The 12446-nt window shown below is 45.5% G+C and overlaps 1 protein-coding gene and 1 long non-coding RNA gene across 2 annotated transcripts; one reads left to right on the forward strand and one right to left on the reverse strand.

Annotated features, from left to right (window-relative positions):
- Positions 1-2161: 2161 nt before the first annotated feature.
- Positions 2162-7298, reverse strand: ZFP36L1 (ZFP36 ring finger protein like 1). Its single transcript, XM_084632733.1, has 2 exons — positions 7074-7298; positions 2162-4697 (listed from the first exon to the last, which is right to left on the reverse strand). The coding sequence occupies exons 1-2, from the start codon at positions 7128-7130 to the stop codon at positions 3747-3749; spliced, it is 1008 nt and encodes a 335-aa protein (XP_084488859.1). The 5' UTR covers positions 7131-7298; the 3' UTR covers positions 2162-3746.
- Positions 7299-7598: 300 nt separating this feature from the next.
- LOC311521545 lies at positions 7599-12154 on the forward strand. The gene is made up of 3 exons (XR_014711908.1): positions 7599-7776; positions 10579-10664; positions 11617-12154. It is a non-coding gene; the product is annotated as an uncharacterized lncRNA (long non-coding RNA).
- Positions 12155-12446: the final 292 nt, after the last annotated feature.

A 12446-nucleotide genomic window follows, 5' to 3' on the forward strand; every position in this document is an offset into this window, starting at 1 on the left:
TACTGAAGACACTATTGCCCATACTTCATTACCCACCTTGACAACTGCATATAGTAATTGAAGAGAGGCAACAATACTAGACAAGGCCCTTTAGATCAGATGAGCAATTGCCCAAGACTATCCTCCAGCACTTCTCAGAAAAGGAGCAATGAAGCCACTTGGTGACTCAATTTCATCTTCCTAACATTGATGACACATCACCCTCATCTCATGATTTAACAGTTTTGGATTTGTCAGCTGCTACCTAGAAGGATCAATATGGATAACTGAGCTTCATCCACTTCCAGGAGAACAGCAGCACCATTAAGATAGGCCTGGCTATAGCATAGCAGCTAACTCAAAGTAACTGGTGTCAGAGACCAGGAGCCTCCCATTATTAAAGAGGTCATACAAAATAAATGTGCAGTGTGGCCTGCTCTGAGAGGTTACAGAGTGTTTCCTTCCCCTCCCCTGTCCACCCAGGGCTCAAGTTTAGTCTATTTAACTATTGCAAAACACCCCCACAAAAACCAACTGTCAAAGGTGTGTCATCAAGACAGACAGAACCATCCAAAGACAAATGGTGGCCTGTTTCCAAAGGCTGGCACGCTAGGGCCCTGCACAGCGAGGGGAGCCGCTCAAGTACTACACCCAAAGGTCTGCTTTTAAAGCACAGCATCCTAATTATTCCTCAGCGAGCAGCATGCAAGTAGCACAGCTATTTCCTTCATCAATTATTAACAGGGCAAAGCACATTCATTCAAAGAACTCTGCAGAATGGTGAGCAGCTTCCAGCTCCATGCTCACGCCCTGGAATATGCCAAAGGATCCTTTGCCGCTCAAAGCATTTATCTTTTTTTAAACCAAACCGCCATTAAACATTCAGGGGAGACAGTTAAGCAGTTACTGCTGCAAAGCACCTTATGGTAGATACCACAGTCTTTCAGGCTTGAATAGTTTTGCATAACTGAGAATGTGCAAACATAAAGCAGAAGATCGCTGCAACCTGTGCAGTATGTTTGAAGGACATTTGTCAAATATTAGTAGAATGGTGGCTGGGCCTGGAGCTCTTCCCTCATGGGCAGTGTGTACTGCATACCAGTTAGGTGAAGTTCTGCTGGATAAAATTCCATATGGCTTTTACATGATCCAATGTAACCCATCTCTCAACCAGCCACCTCCCACTCCACCTTTACCTCTTAAATTGGCCCTATACAGTGCAGTTTGGCAGAAACAGAAATGCTAGGTCCAAAGGGCCTCCAATATCACAGGTGGAAGTTTAGCATAGGCCCTGAGGTGTCCTGCAGGTTTTATGTTAGGAAGATGTTCTTCTACAGTAAGCATGGAAAGATTTTCTCCTGAACTTCCTTGATATGGGGCAAGAGAGAGCATGGATGTTTTTGTAGGTTTTCCCACCCCCAACAACTTGGGAAGATGCTGAAACATGTTCAGATGGGTAGAGGAGCCTCAAGCAAGTCTGAGTACAAGAGTTACACTGTAAGCATCACTAGGGAGAAAGCGCCCCAAGACTATATGCTTTCAGCAGTCCCTGTGAGTGCCAGTGAAATTTTGCATTGAAGGAGTAGGTGAGGGTTCGGCTATGATTTGGGATGAGATTTATTTATGCATTTTGACTCAACTGCTTTTAGTTGGTGTTTTCACCTTGTAAAATATGTAGTCCCTCTAAAAGCCTAACTAGAACACAGTTACTATGTACAAACTCTGAAATCTTAAAGTAATTAGAATAATTTAATCAGAAACTTCAGTTTACCAGAGAGTCTAGTTCAAAACATAGCTCATACTCTCCTGGTGCAAGAAAGGTCCATCCCTTAGAGCAGGAGTGGAAGCCAGGCCAGGAGATCCAGATACAAATATGAGGAGAGGAAGTTTGTGGGAAAAGCCTGAGAGACTTTGAAAGTTAAGACAAGAGGAAGAACCCAGTGTAAACATGAAGATCAACAAAGCCTGATCGAATAAGCCACTGCATGAGTCTTCAAGGAACTACACACATTTACTTGTTTAACAGCTTGATCAGCATATTCTCATCTCAGAGAAGGAGAGATGGTGTATCAAAGCCCCCTGTGCAGACTGTGGGTTAGGAGGAGCAAGTATTCTATATTTAAGTGGCTATCTTAAAAAAACAGCATCTTGTTTTTGCAAGAAAAACCAATTTCACTGTCAGTTTCTTGAAAAAACTTGGGGTTTATTGATTTAAACTGCAAACAGTCGTTACAAAAGAGATTCTTTTAAATAAACTCAAAGAGGAAAAAAAGCAATGTAGTGAACAGTAACAGGGGGAAAAAATTACATTCATTGTTTTCTTTGTGCCAGTCCCGTTCACCTCAACAAGGAAAACTCCAAACTTGGAATACAGAAAGGCAAAGACAAACTGCATTTGGAATGTCTTCAAATAGGCACTTTAAGCCAAAGGCTTTTGTCTCCTTTAAGAAGCTATCAAAAAAAAGGAAGTAAAATGTCTTCCTTCCATACTGTCTCACAACAGAGCTTATACACATACATTCTAAAGCCCAGGTGTGTATGACCTAGGGGGGAGGGGAAGGAGGAAGAGGAGGAGGAAGAGAAAAGGCAAAGGAGCACACATTAACTCAATTTGCAGTCCAACACAAAAAAAAAAAGAGGGGAAATTCTAAAATAAATAATCCAAACACAGTTTTTGCATTTTTTTAAATTAATTTTTCATTTTTTAAAATAAAATAACCAAAAAAGTGTAAAGTTACAAAAATGTCATTGTAGTATAATATATTAAACTGTGGGGGGAAAAAAGGAAAAAAGACACTTCACAATCTTAAGATTAATATGGAAGATCATAATTTAAACATAAAAGAATATATTCTATGGATTCATCATCCCGATAAATATGAACAAAATTAACAAAAAGCATAGGTTTCGGCAATAAATACGTTTTGATAAGTTAAATAAGCTTTTTTTATATTGTTGTGCAGTGACAAGCAAAATTTGCTCTCCAATTTCTGAAAAGTTATACAAAATTAAAAACCCAGAAAAAAATAATAAAAAGCTTGGCGTGAGTGCTCTAAGATAGATCTAATGTACTCTAGAGCAAAACCATTAAAGCTATGTCTACTGGAACTTGGAATACACGGAACTTGCGTGTGTGGAATGAATTCCATTTGCCCACCCCCTCTGGTTTGATTTATTGTTTGTAAAGATGTCACATGTATACATGGGGAACTTTTAGCACCAAAATCAAGTCTTTCATAGTCCATCTGGCTTTTTCCCCCAATCACAAGTTCCACTCATGTTACAATCTTTGTCCACTCTCAGCTTTTCTTCCTGCAGACCTGAGCAGACCCAGGCAAGATTAGTCTTTAAAGGGGAAAAGGGTTGGATGTTAAGCGCTGTCCACATGCCATAAGTCTAGCAGAAACTGGCCAATGGGAAGGGAGGGGAGAAGGAACAATGCATTATTGTGGCCAGTGGAGGGAGCAGTTGGTTCTGGATATTCCCTGCACATCTGGAAGTGCACAGAGCTTTAAGGAGGCTGCTGGTGCCCTCTGCAGCCAGAGAGGTAATACAGTCACAGTGAAAATGTTCAAAGGCACTAATTTTGTAAACGGTTATTGCTTTTTACTGTAATTTGGCACTTAAGGTGTAAGCCAGTGAGTCAGCTACAGGCAAGTGGACAGCCTTTATGTTAACATCTAACCCTTAGATTGGGGGGCATTAAGGAGGGGGGTTCAGCTTAACATTGTAATAAAGGTGGGAGGAGGGCAAGAGGAAACCCCAGTTTAGTCATCAGAGATGGAGAGTCTGCTGAAGATGGGAAGACGTCTCGAGTTATCCAGGATGGGTGAATCTGAGCCACTGTGGCTGCTGCTGGAGCTGCTCAGATAGCCTTCCTGATCAGAGAGGGAGTCCTGAGGACTGGGGGGTGAGTCAAACATGTTGGGGGACTCAGACATGGGCCTGAAGAGGAAAGCAGTGGGTGAACCCCCACTGGACACCTGCACCCCTATGCTGGGGGCAAAGAGAGTGGCCAGCTCCTGGCTGGAGAAAGTGAAGGGGTTGCTGGCACAATCTGGCAAGGTGGGCGAGCCCAGAAGGTCATCAGCGCTCAGCATGGGTGGTGGGGTGACTGAAGTGGGGCTGTCCAGCAGCCCATTGGCAGCGGCACTGGGGAAGCCAGCAAAGCTGAAGCTGTGTTGGAGGCGGGGTCTGTCAGCGATGGTGGGGTCCCGGCCCCCAGCCACAGCACGGCGCTCCTCGGCATTGTGGATGAAGTGACAACGAGGCCCATAAGGGCAGAAGCCGATGGTGTGGAAAGTGCGACACAGCTCCGTCTTGTACTTGGGGTGGCGGGTTAGGCTCCGCAGCTCATGGATGCCGTGGGCAAACTGGCACTTGTCACCGTATTTGCAGGCACCGTTCTCCTCGAAGGGGCGGCACAGCTCTGTCTTGTAGCGGCTCGAGTTGATTTGTCCCCCGGGCTGCTTCTGCTGTAGCAGGCGCTCGCCACCTTCGGAGAAGGAGCGGTCCCGAAAACGGCTTTCCCTGGGACCCAGCACAGGGGCCGGCTCCCCCTTGAGGCTGCTTAGGAGCTGGTTCTGGTGAAACTTGGAGTTGGGCAAGGTGACCGAGTGCCTCCTGGGGAAACCCCCGCCAGCTGGGGTGCCCACTGCCTTCCTATCCAACAGACACCCTCCAACACCTGAAGGGCTGTAGTTCAACATCTTGTTACTCTGCGGAGAGAAAGCAAGAGACAGTCAGTCACCCAGCCTGCTCCAGCTCCCCCCTGCAGCCTATTCCCAATGCAACGCATCAGTCAATGCCCTGATCACATCCAGCCCCATCATATCAAACCTAGCCTCTATCTTCACCAGCCACATCTCTCTGCAAAATAACCCTGCTTCTAATATCCCACCCTGTAGGACAGCAAATCATCCTGTTACATGGCACCCCCTTGCCCTAGGCAAGGGCCAGGAGCCCCACCTACCCACACAGTGACCCTGCAATACATATAACCTCCCCAGCCCTAGGCAGTAACTTGGGTGCCCCACCTACCCACACCTAGCGCTGCCTACAAGAGCCAAACCCACTATTCTTCCTTCCTAAGTTACACAGTCCTCCCCTGCTGCAAGCAACTGCCCACCCTGCTCCACCTCCAGTCCCACAGCCACATCTCCCCCAGGTTCAGGACCCCTTCCATACCCAAGAACCAGTACTTCCTTTTTTGAATTATTCCATCCTGTTCATAGACCCCTCTAGTGTCCGAGACTACTGTAGAAACCTTTGAGAATTGTAAATTTTCTGTACTATAGAAAAGTACAGAAGCATTATCTGGGACAGTCCTACTTCAGGAACAGGGCGTATGTGTGAGAAACTGGTGGGGGCATGAGACTTTTTGGAAATGCATTAATTACTGATCTAAATTAATCCCATTTCTCTTGCTCTTCCAGCACAGCAATAGCATTTCATCTGATCCAGGCCAGTCTTCACCCCTAACCACAAGAGGATTCCTTTGCAATTAGCCTTTGAGCTGCAAGGAAAGTCTGGAAGGGATCAGGAACCAGTTACTTCATCTGCAAACTCTGTTTTAAATATTAAAAACACTCGTTTGGGGAGAAAAGTGACACAGGTTTGCTACAGTCACAGTTACTTTGAAAAGCAGAGCTTTTTAAAGCTCTTCACCTGTCCAGATTAAACAGGTTGTTTTTTTTTTTTAAAAGGGGGAGGCACAGCCCTTGTTCATGCTCATAGCCCTGTTTTAGTAGTGCAGCTTCATTGTCAACTCTCAAGAAAGTAAAGAGACAAAACTGAGTCAGTCTAGAATTTCTATTTGTAATCATTCTACACTGATCCTTTCAAAACAAGGAAAAGTCTCAGGAGTAGGAGGAAAAGTACTTTCTTGACTATCAGCATGTTGGGGGTAGAGAACTCTGCTTTTGTTTCCCTTTTAAAACCAGCTCTATTAGAAACTAAGAAAAAGTGTCTGTAGACAGAATTTCGCTAAACAAAGGATAAATCCACGGGGGGGCGGGAAGGAACAAAGCTGATCTGGAGGGGAGGAAGAAAATAAGAAAAGTAAAACTGCATTGAGTGAATGGAAGCAGCTGTGAGTGCAGCACACTGGCCTGCAAAGGTTATTAAAGGAACCTCACCACCAAATAGTTTGGCCCCTAAAGTAAATTTGCAGCTGTAGGAGCAGAAGCAGAACTAACTTGGGAAAATCATAGCAACAAGACCAGGCGTGTTACAGCAGCCTAACACTTGAGCAATTAAAAGTGGCCGAGCAACAACTCGGAAGAAAAAGCTTTCCAATTCCTTCTACCAACTCCCCACGTCAAACAGCTCTATAAAGCCAGGCACATGCAGCCACAGAAAGGAAGGTTTCCGTTTCCAATGCTTTTCGAATCCTCCCACTTGAAAAGCACAGAACTCAGGGAGAAGGGAAACGTCCTGAACAAGTTGAACAGGACTCCCTGGATTCTTGGGATTTCATACCCGAAATCATTAAAACCAGACATCTCCGCGAAAGTCAGCGATTAACACATTAGAAAGGCCACCCTCCCAGAGGCTGGGGGGGGGGAAGAAGAGAAAGAAAGAGGAGGCAGTGAAAAAGGGAACAACTCACAAACAGTTTGGCCACATTCACGAGTTCTCTTTACAACTTCACTGGGCTCCAGAAGGCTATTTGCAAAAAAAACCAAACCAACCAACAAACCCGCAGCCCCGAAAAGGCGCTCAAAACATTTAGCGAGGTCGCTTGGCTGGGCTCGGTCCTTCCTAGGGGCAAGGAGCGGCAGGAAAGCCAGCCCCCGGCGGGCAGGAGAGAGGTGAAACAAGCCAGCCACAGCTCAGGAGGGAGACGAGCAGAGGGATGTTTACGGCAAGCCGCAACTGACTGACGATCGTCGAGGCAGCACAGCCGCCCCTCGCCGCACGAGGCGAGCGCCAGGGAGGGCTGGCGACCAGGTTTAGTCCCAGTCCAAGCAGGCACCGAACTTCGCTCCAGAACGAAGAAACAAGGACCCACCCAAGCTCCGTTCCCTAAAGCGAGCCGGGCCGAGGGGCCCGGTCAGCCCCGCGCGCGCCGCCCAGGCGAGCCCCGGCTTTACCTTGCACAGAACTTCGCTCAGGTCGAAGATGGTCGGGGACACCAGCGCCGTGGACATGGTGGGCGATGGCCGGAGGGCGGCAGAGCAGCACGAGCCCGGCGCAAGGGATCACAGGGTGGGAAGTCAGGCACAGCCTCCAGCGCCCTGCTCCGCGTCCTTCCCCCCCTGCTCCGCCGCCACGCCGCGCTCTGCCTCCGGCCGGCCGCTCGCTTTCCCCCGCCGCGCTGCCTAAACTCAATTTATAAAGTTTGCAAGCTCCCGGCCCGGCCCGGGGAGGAGCTCGCGGCTCATTGCCAGCCGGGGAAGGAGGAGGAGGAGGGAGATGATTGACAGCGCGCTTGACTCACCCCGCCGGCCGGGCCCGAGAAAACTTTCAAGAGGAGGGAGGGGGAGGGGAGGCAAAGCCCGTTCGGAGCCTGCGCTGGGCTCTGGGTACGAGGAGGAAAGTTTTTCAAAGCTCCCCTCCCCCCCCCCCCCCCCCGACGTGCATGTGCAACTTGGTTGTGATTAGAAGGAGGGGGAAGGGCCCGCGCTCCTTTGTGAGTGCTGGAATTATGCAATGGGTGGTGACATCACTCGCTGCACCCACTTTGGGCTGCTTCCCCCCCCAGCTCAGCTTGCACTGAACTTTTGCAAAACGGCCCAGGCGAGAGCTGTGTCTTTGCAGCAGGCTCTGCGAGTGCCCAGATCCCCCGCCCCCCAGGTAGTTTCCCCGCTTTCCTTCTCGTGTGCAGGAAAGAAACGGCAACTTCAGCTGTTTGTAAAGGCAGGCAGGGTGTGCGCGCAAGAGTAGGTGCGTAGTTGTGGTCTGGTCGGGGGTAGCAGAAAAACAAAACAAAACTGATCTTTGCAGAGACTCATTTTCCGAAATTTCTCCCAGCTGTAATTACCGTGAAACTAAAGAGGAAGGACTGTTTGTGTTTGTTTGCATGATATTGATTCTGTGAGCTAGGTTGTAACGTTTGCTTTTTTCGATTGAAGCTTTTTCCTCTCTGCTGGACACCAGTTGCATGCTTACGTGTTGGAGATTTTTTTTCCCCAAGGAGATCTATTTCATCAGGAAAACAGGGGCCCAGTTTTCATCTGCTTAGCTTTTCTTCTGCCTGACCAACACATTCGCAGATTTTTATTTAAGATGGTGTCTGCGAAGGCGATCAGATAGCAAGTGACACTGACAAAAAACAAGAGGCCCTCTCGATTTCCCCCCTTTGCTCGATCGAAAGCTGGAGTACTATTTGGTGTGTTTGCACGGGGTGCGCTTTCTGCATGAGTACCCGTTGCATTCTGTGCTCCCCGCCCTTGCCCTCTTTGAATGGAACAGATGGTTTTTCAGTCCATCCAGGTTTCATTTCACTCTTGTTATTAATTTTTTTCTTCTTTTGGCGGGATGACAAAGGAGCGGGGCACATGGGTTGAAACATGACAGACTGACTAAAAAAAACAACCCATAAACTTGTTTATCTGCTGTTTGCATCAGGAAAGCAACACGTTTGCAAAAGCTGATCAGTTTCCCCTCTGCCCCTCTGAAGTTCTGAAATGGAAGACTAGACTGAAGTGGAAATATTAAACTCTTAATTTCTTTCCTACATATTTCCATTTGTCCTTTGTCACCTCCTCGCCCTTTTTACAGTAAGTGTCACCCACTCCAGCCCTCAGATATTTATTCCATAACACTTTTAACTCCTCGATCTGTTATGAAACAATGTGTGTGTTTAGTGCATTTTCCATTGCAATATAATTAGGTCACCTAATTATAAGCACGTTTCTTTAGAAAGGCAAAATTAGAGTATGAATGGGCTGGCTCTCCTCCTCCTGACAAATTTTAACAGGAATTTATTTAATCAATGTAAAATAAAATATCAGAGCGCACACAAACTTTAGACTTTACTTCTTTACGCTTTAAGGGCTGCAGCTGAGCTGTGCGTTGCATTTCACAACTATAAAGAGTTATTTCCAGTTTGGGCTGGCTTGGATTTGTCTACTTTGATTTAAATTGATTGAATCCATTTTTAACATTGCTGCTGCCTTTGCATTTTTGGAGGCTTACTGTCTTCAAGTTGATTCACATCTCCCACCCCCTTAGTCTTACGGCCTTTTTCCAATTTTGACTGAAACCTGGCAGGCTCTGCTAAAGGAAATAACTCACATCCATATTAATTTAAATAATTAAAATGTGTTTAGTTCTTAAAGTGGTGTTCGCTAATTTCTGCCTTTGCTCTCCATTCTTCCCCCAGTCCCCAAAGGGCACTTTTTAGCAATTTGAAATAATAAAGCTTGGGGGTGTGGGGAGGAGTAAAGTTTCTTAGCAAATAATCTGTTCCAGATTTTAGTACACAAAGAATTATGTATACTGATATTGATGGAAGGAGGGGGGAGTGGTTTCTTTGTAACAAGCTTGTTTCAAGGCTTCTAATGTGGGGCTCCTTAAATGTGAAACTTGTTGGGTCAAACCCTGCAGTCCTTACTCGGGCAAAACTTTGACTGAAGTTAGCGGGAGTGAGAGTATTGCCAGAGGAAGGCCTGTGGGATTTGGCCCCTTGTTATTAATCCATCCAGACTGAGACTTGAACTATAAACTCCTTCTTAAAATGCATCTCACGATTGTACTGAATATTCTGCTTCCTCACATAGCCCAGACTTCCAAGGAGAACTGAAACCCTAACTGCAGAGTCCAGAATGCAAGCCCAGCTAAGAGCGCATTTAAAACAAACGATCCCTGTTCCCACTTCCTCTTCTGTTTGCTTCAGTCTCAGGAACTGGGTTTTAAACTTGTCTTCCTGACTTTCCCCTCCTTAGATATCCAAGAACAGCCAAAATAACGAATCGAGAGCAAACACCCACAGAGTCTGTCCCTTCCATATTTCCTTTTTTATTCTTTATTTAAGGATAGAACCCTAGTTCCACTCATTTTCCTTCTCTTTCTAGATACATTTTTGTTTAGTTTTTTGCCAGAATTGAAAAGCAACCAGCAGAGAGAGCAGCTTGAACATGTTATTTTCTGCAGTTGTTTACTGGCTCTGTGGATGGTGCTTGTTCCCAGAGCTCTGAGCCTCTCTATAATTAAACCTTTTTTAATTGTTAGGTTGGAAACATCATTCCAGGGACTTTCCAAGGGTTACCAAGTCCAAATGAGGAAGCCAGTACAGATAACTATTTCATGACTGACTTGCTTGGAGCCTGGCTTTTTCATTGAATCTGATCTCCTGTACTCTGATTACTCAAAGGTCTCAGAACGAGAGTGGAGTCTGTGCCACAGTGGGCACAATCCTGCATTCCTTGCACACCCAACCCACGTGGATTTGAATGTGAGTTTTGGTTGCACAAGGAATGCAGGATTGGACTCTCTGTTACATGCCCCATATCAATCAACTCACCAAATTGTATGTATGTTATGTTTAATATTGTTGCACATATTTTGTGCCTTATATTAAATGTATGCAATAGGATACACATACACTTACTATGGGAACTGTAGCTTTCTGTTTCAAAACCTCTTTGCATTTAGGGTCAAATGCTGGTCATACTGCTGTCCAGTGAGAATTTTGATGGAATCTGGATTTAGGCTGTAAGAGCCTGACTTTCAGCCACGAGGTATGTCTGGATTTGTACACAAGCAAATCCCTCCTTTGAGCACGTGCCTGGATAAATATAAGCCAGACTTTTGCCACATGCATGCACAGAATGGGAATTTGTGTGTGCACCTATGCACGCCTCTCTGGGGGCTGAAAAATCAGACAGGTCCATTCTCAAATATAACATTACAATCACATTTTTGCACTGAGTTTAATTGCGACGTTTGTTTTTTTAAAAGAAAGAAAAAACCATTTCTAGCCACCACACACTTGAGTAAACACATGGGTGGGTTTATCTGAATGTAATGTCATGTACTCTGGGGTTTGTACAGTAGCTCTTTAGTGCAGTGCACCTACTTTGCAGCTTGGATGGTGCAAATGGACTTGGGGGTCAGCAGTAAGGCTGCCAAATTTGTTGAGCCTCTTCTGCAGCCATCTGTAGGCTTCTTTTGTAGGTGCTGCTTCTTGAGTGCCATCACATAAGCCTTCATCATCAGATTCAGGTACAGGCCAACTGGTTGACTGGGCCTCCCTTCACTCCTTATTGGCCAAGCTCACCCAGTGACATGGTTTTAAAAAGAGGGGGAGATGAGTCTTATCCAGTCCACATAAACATAGAGGAACATGGAAATTGCCAGAGTGGATCAGACCTATGGTCCCTGTAGTCTAGTATCCTGTGTCTGATAGTGGTCAGTACAAGATGCTTCAGAGGAAAGGATGAAAAACCCCGCATTAAGCAGATATGGGATAATTACTCCCCCACCTCCTCCAGTAGGTCTCCTCCTAATAATCCCTAATAGTTAAAGTTGGCATATCAACGGCTCCACCAAGTCTGGTAACCTCGCTCCTGAATTACCTTTATCTTTTCATGGGACATGATGACATCAATGGGAGTTTTACCATTGTCTTCAAGGGGAGCAGCATATATTGCCCATGGCTGTTAATTTCCAATTCTGTGCACTTTTTTTCAGATTTCAATGCAGAGAACCACAGTTTGAAAAATTGGAATTGGACATGTACTGTCATATTGTTTGGGCCAGGTGGCGAAGACTCCAGCACAGGGAAATTTAAACTGATCTCTAACTGGTCTCATAACCAGTGAACACTTTATTTCAACGTGCTTGCCTCAGATGGATCCACAAGAACTACAAGCCTCAGTACATTGTTAAAAGATAGAGGAATAATCCTTAGTCTTTACTCTGATTAACTCCCAGTGACTATAATGAGTGGTTAGACTAAGGGCCAAGTTTAAACCAAATAAAGATTCAGGATTTGGAGCATGCATAGTCTGTGATTTTATAATTCTTACAACCATGGAGAGATTTGGTTTTCTGCAGAAATACCAAAATTACCAGAGACACCTGTTCTCAGCTGAGAAGGTTATAAGCCCTTGAAAATAGGGGTTTCCTGTGTAATAAATGTGGCTTCTCAGTCATAATGCTTTAGTGTACACTGAGTTTAAACAGGTTTCAGAGTAACAGCTGTGTTAGTCTGTATTCGCAAAAAGAAAAGGAGTACTTGTGGCACCTTAGAGACTAACCAATTTATTTGAGCTTATTTGATCATAAGCTCAAATAAATTGGTTAGTCTCTAAGGTGCCACAAGTACTCCTTTTCTTTTTGAGTTTAAACAGGCATAGTAACCTTCCTGTATCTGTTTCAGCTGGTTCCCTGGAGTATTAATATCTTCTGGGTCACAGTGCTATTTGTGTGTGTTTTGGGGAATGGGTAAAGGTAGATTTCTTTTAGTCTCATGTACCCCCAATGTCTTTTTTACACATTTTCCCCATTCCATGTACCAG

The sequence above is a fragment of the Lepidochelys olivacea genome (assembly GCF_965140295.1).
Source record: "Lepidochelys olivacea isolate rLepOli2 genome assembly, chromosome: 6".
NCBI lineage: Eukaryota > Metazoa > Chordata > Testudines > Cheloniidae > Lepidochelys > Lepidochelys olivacea.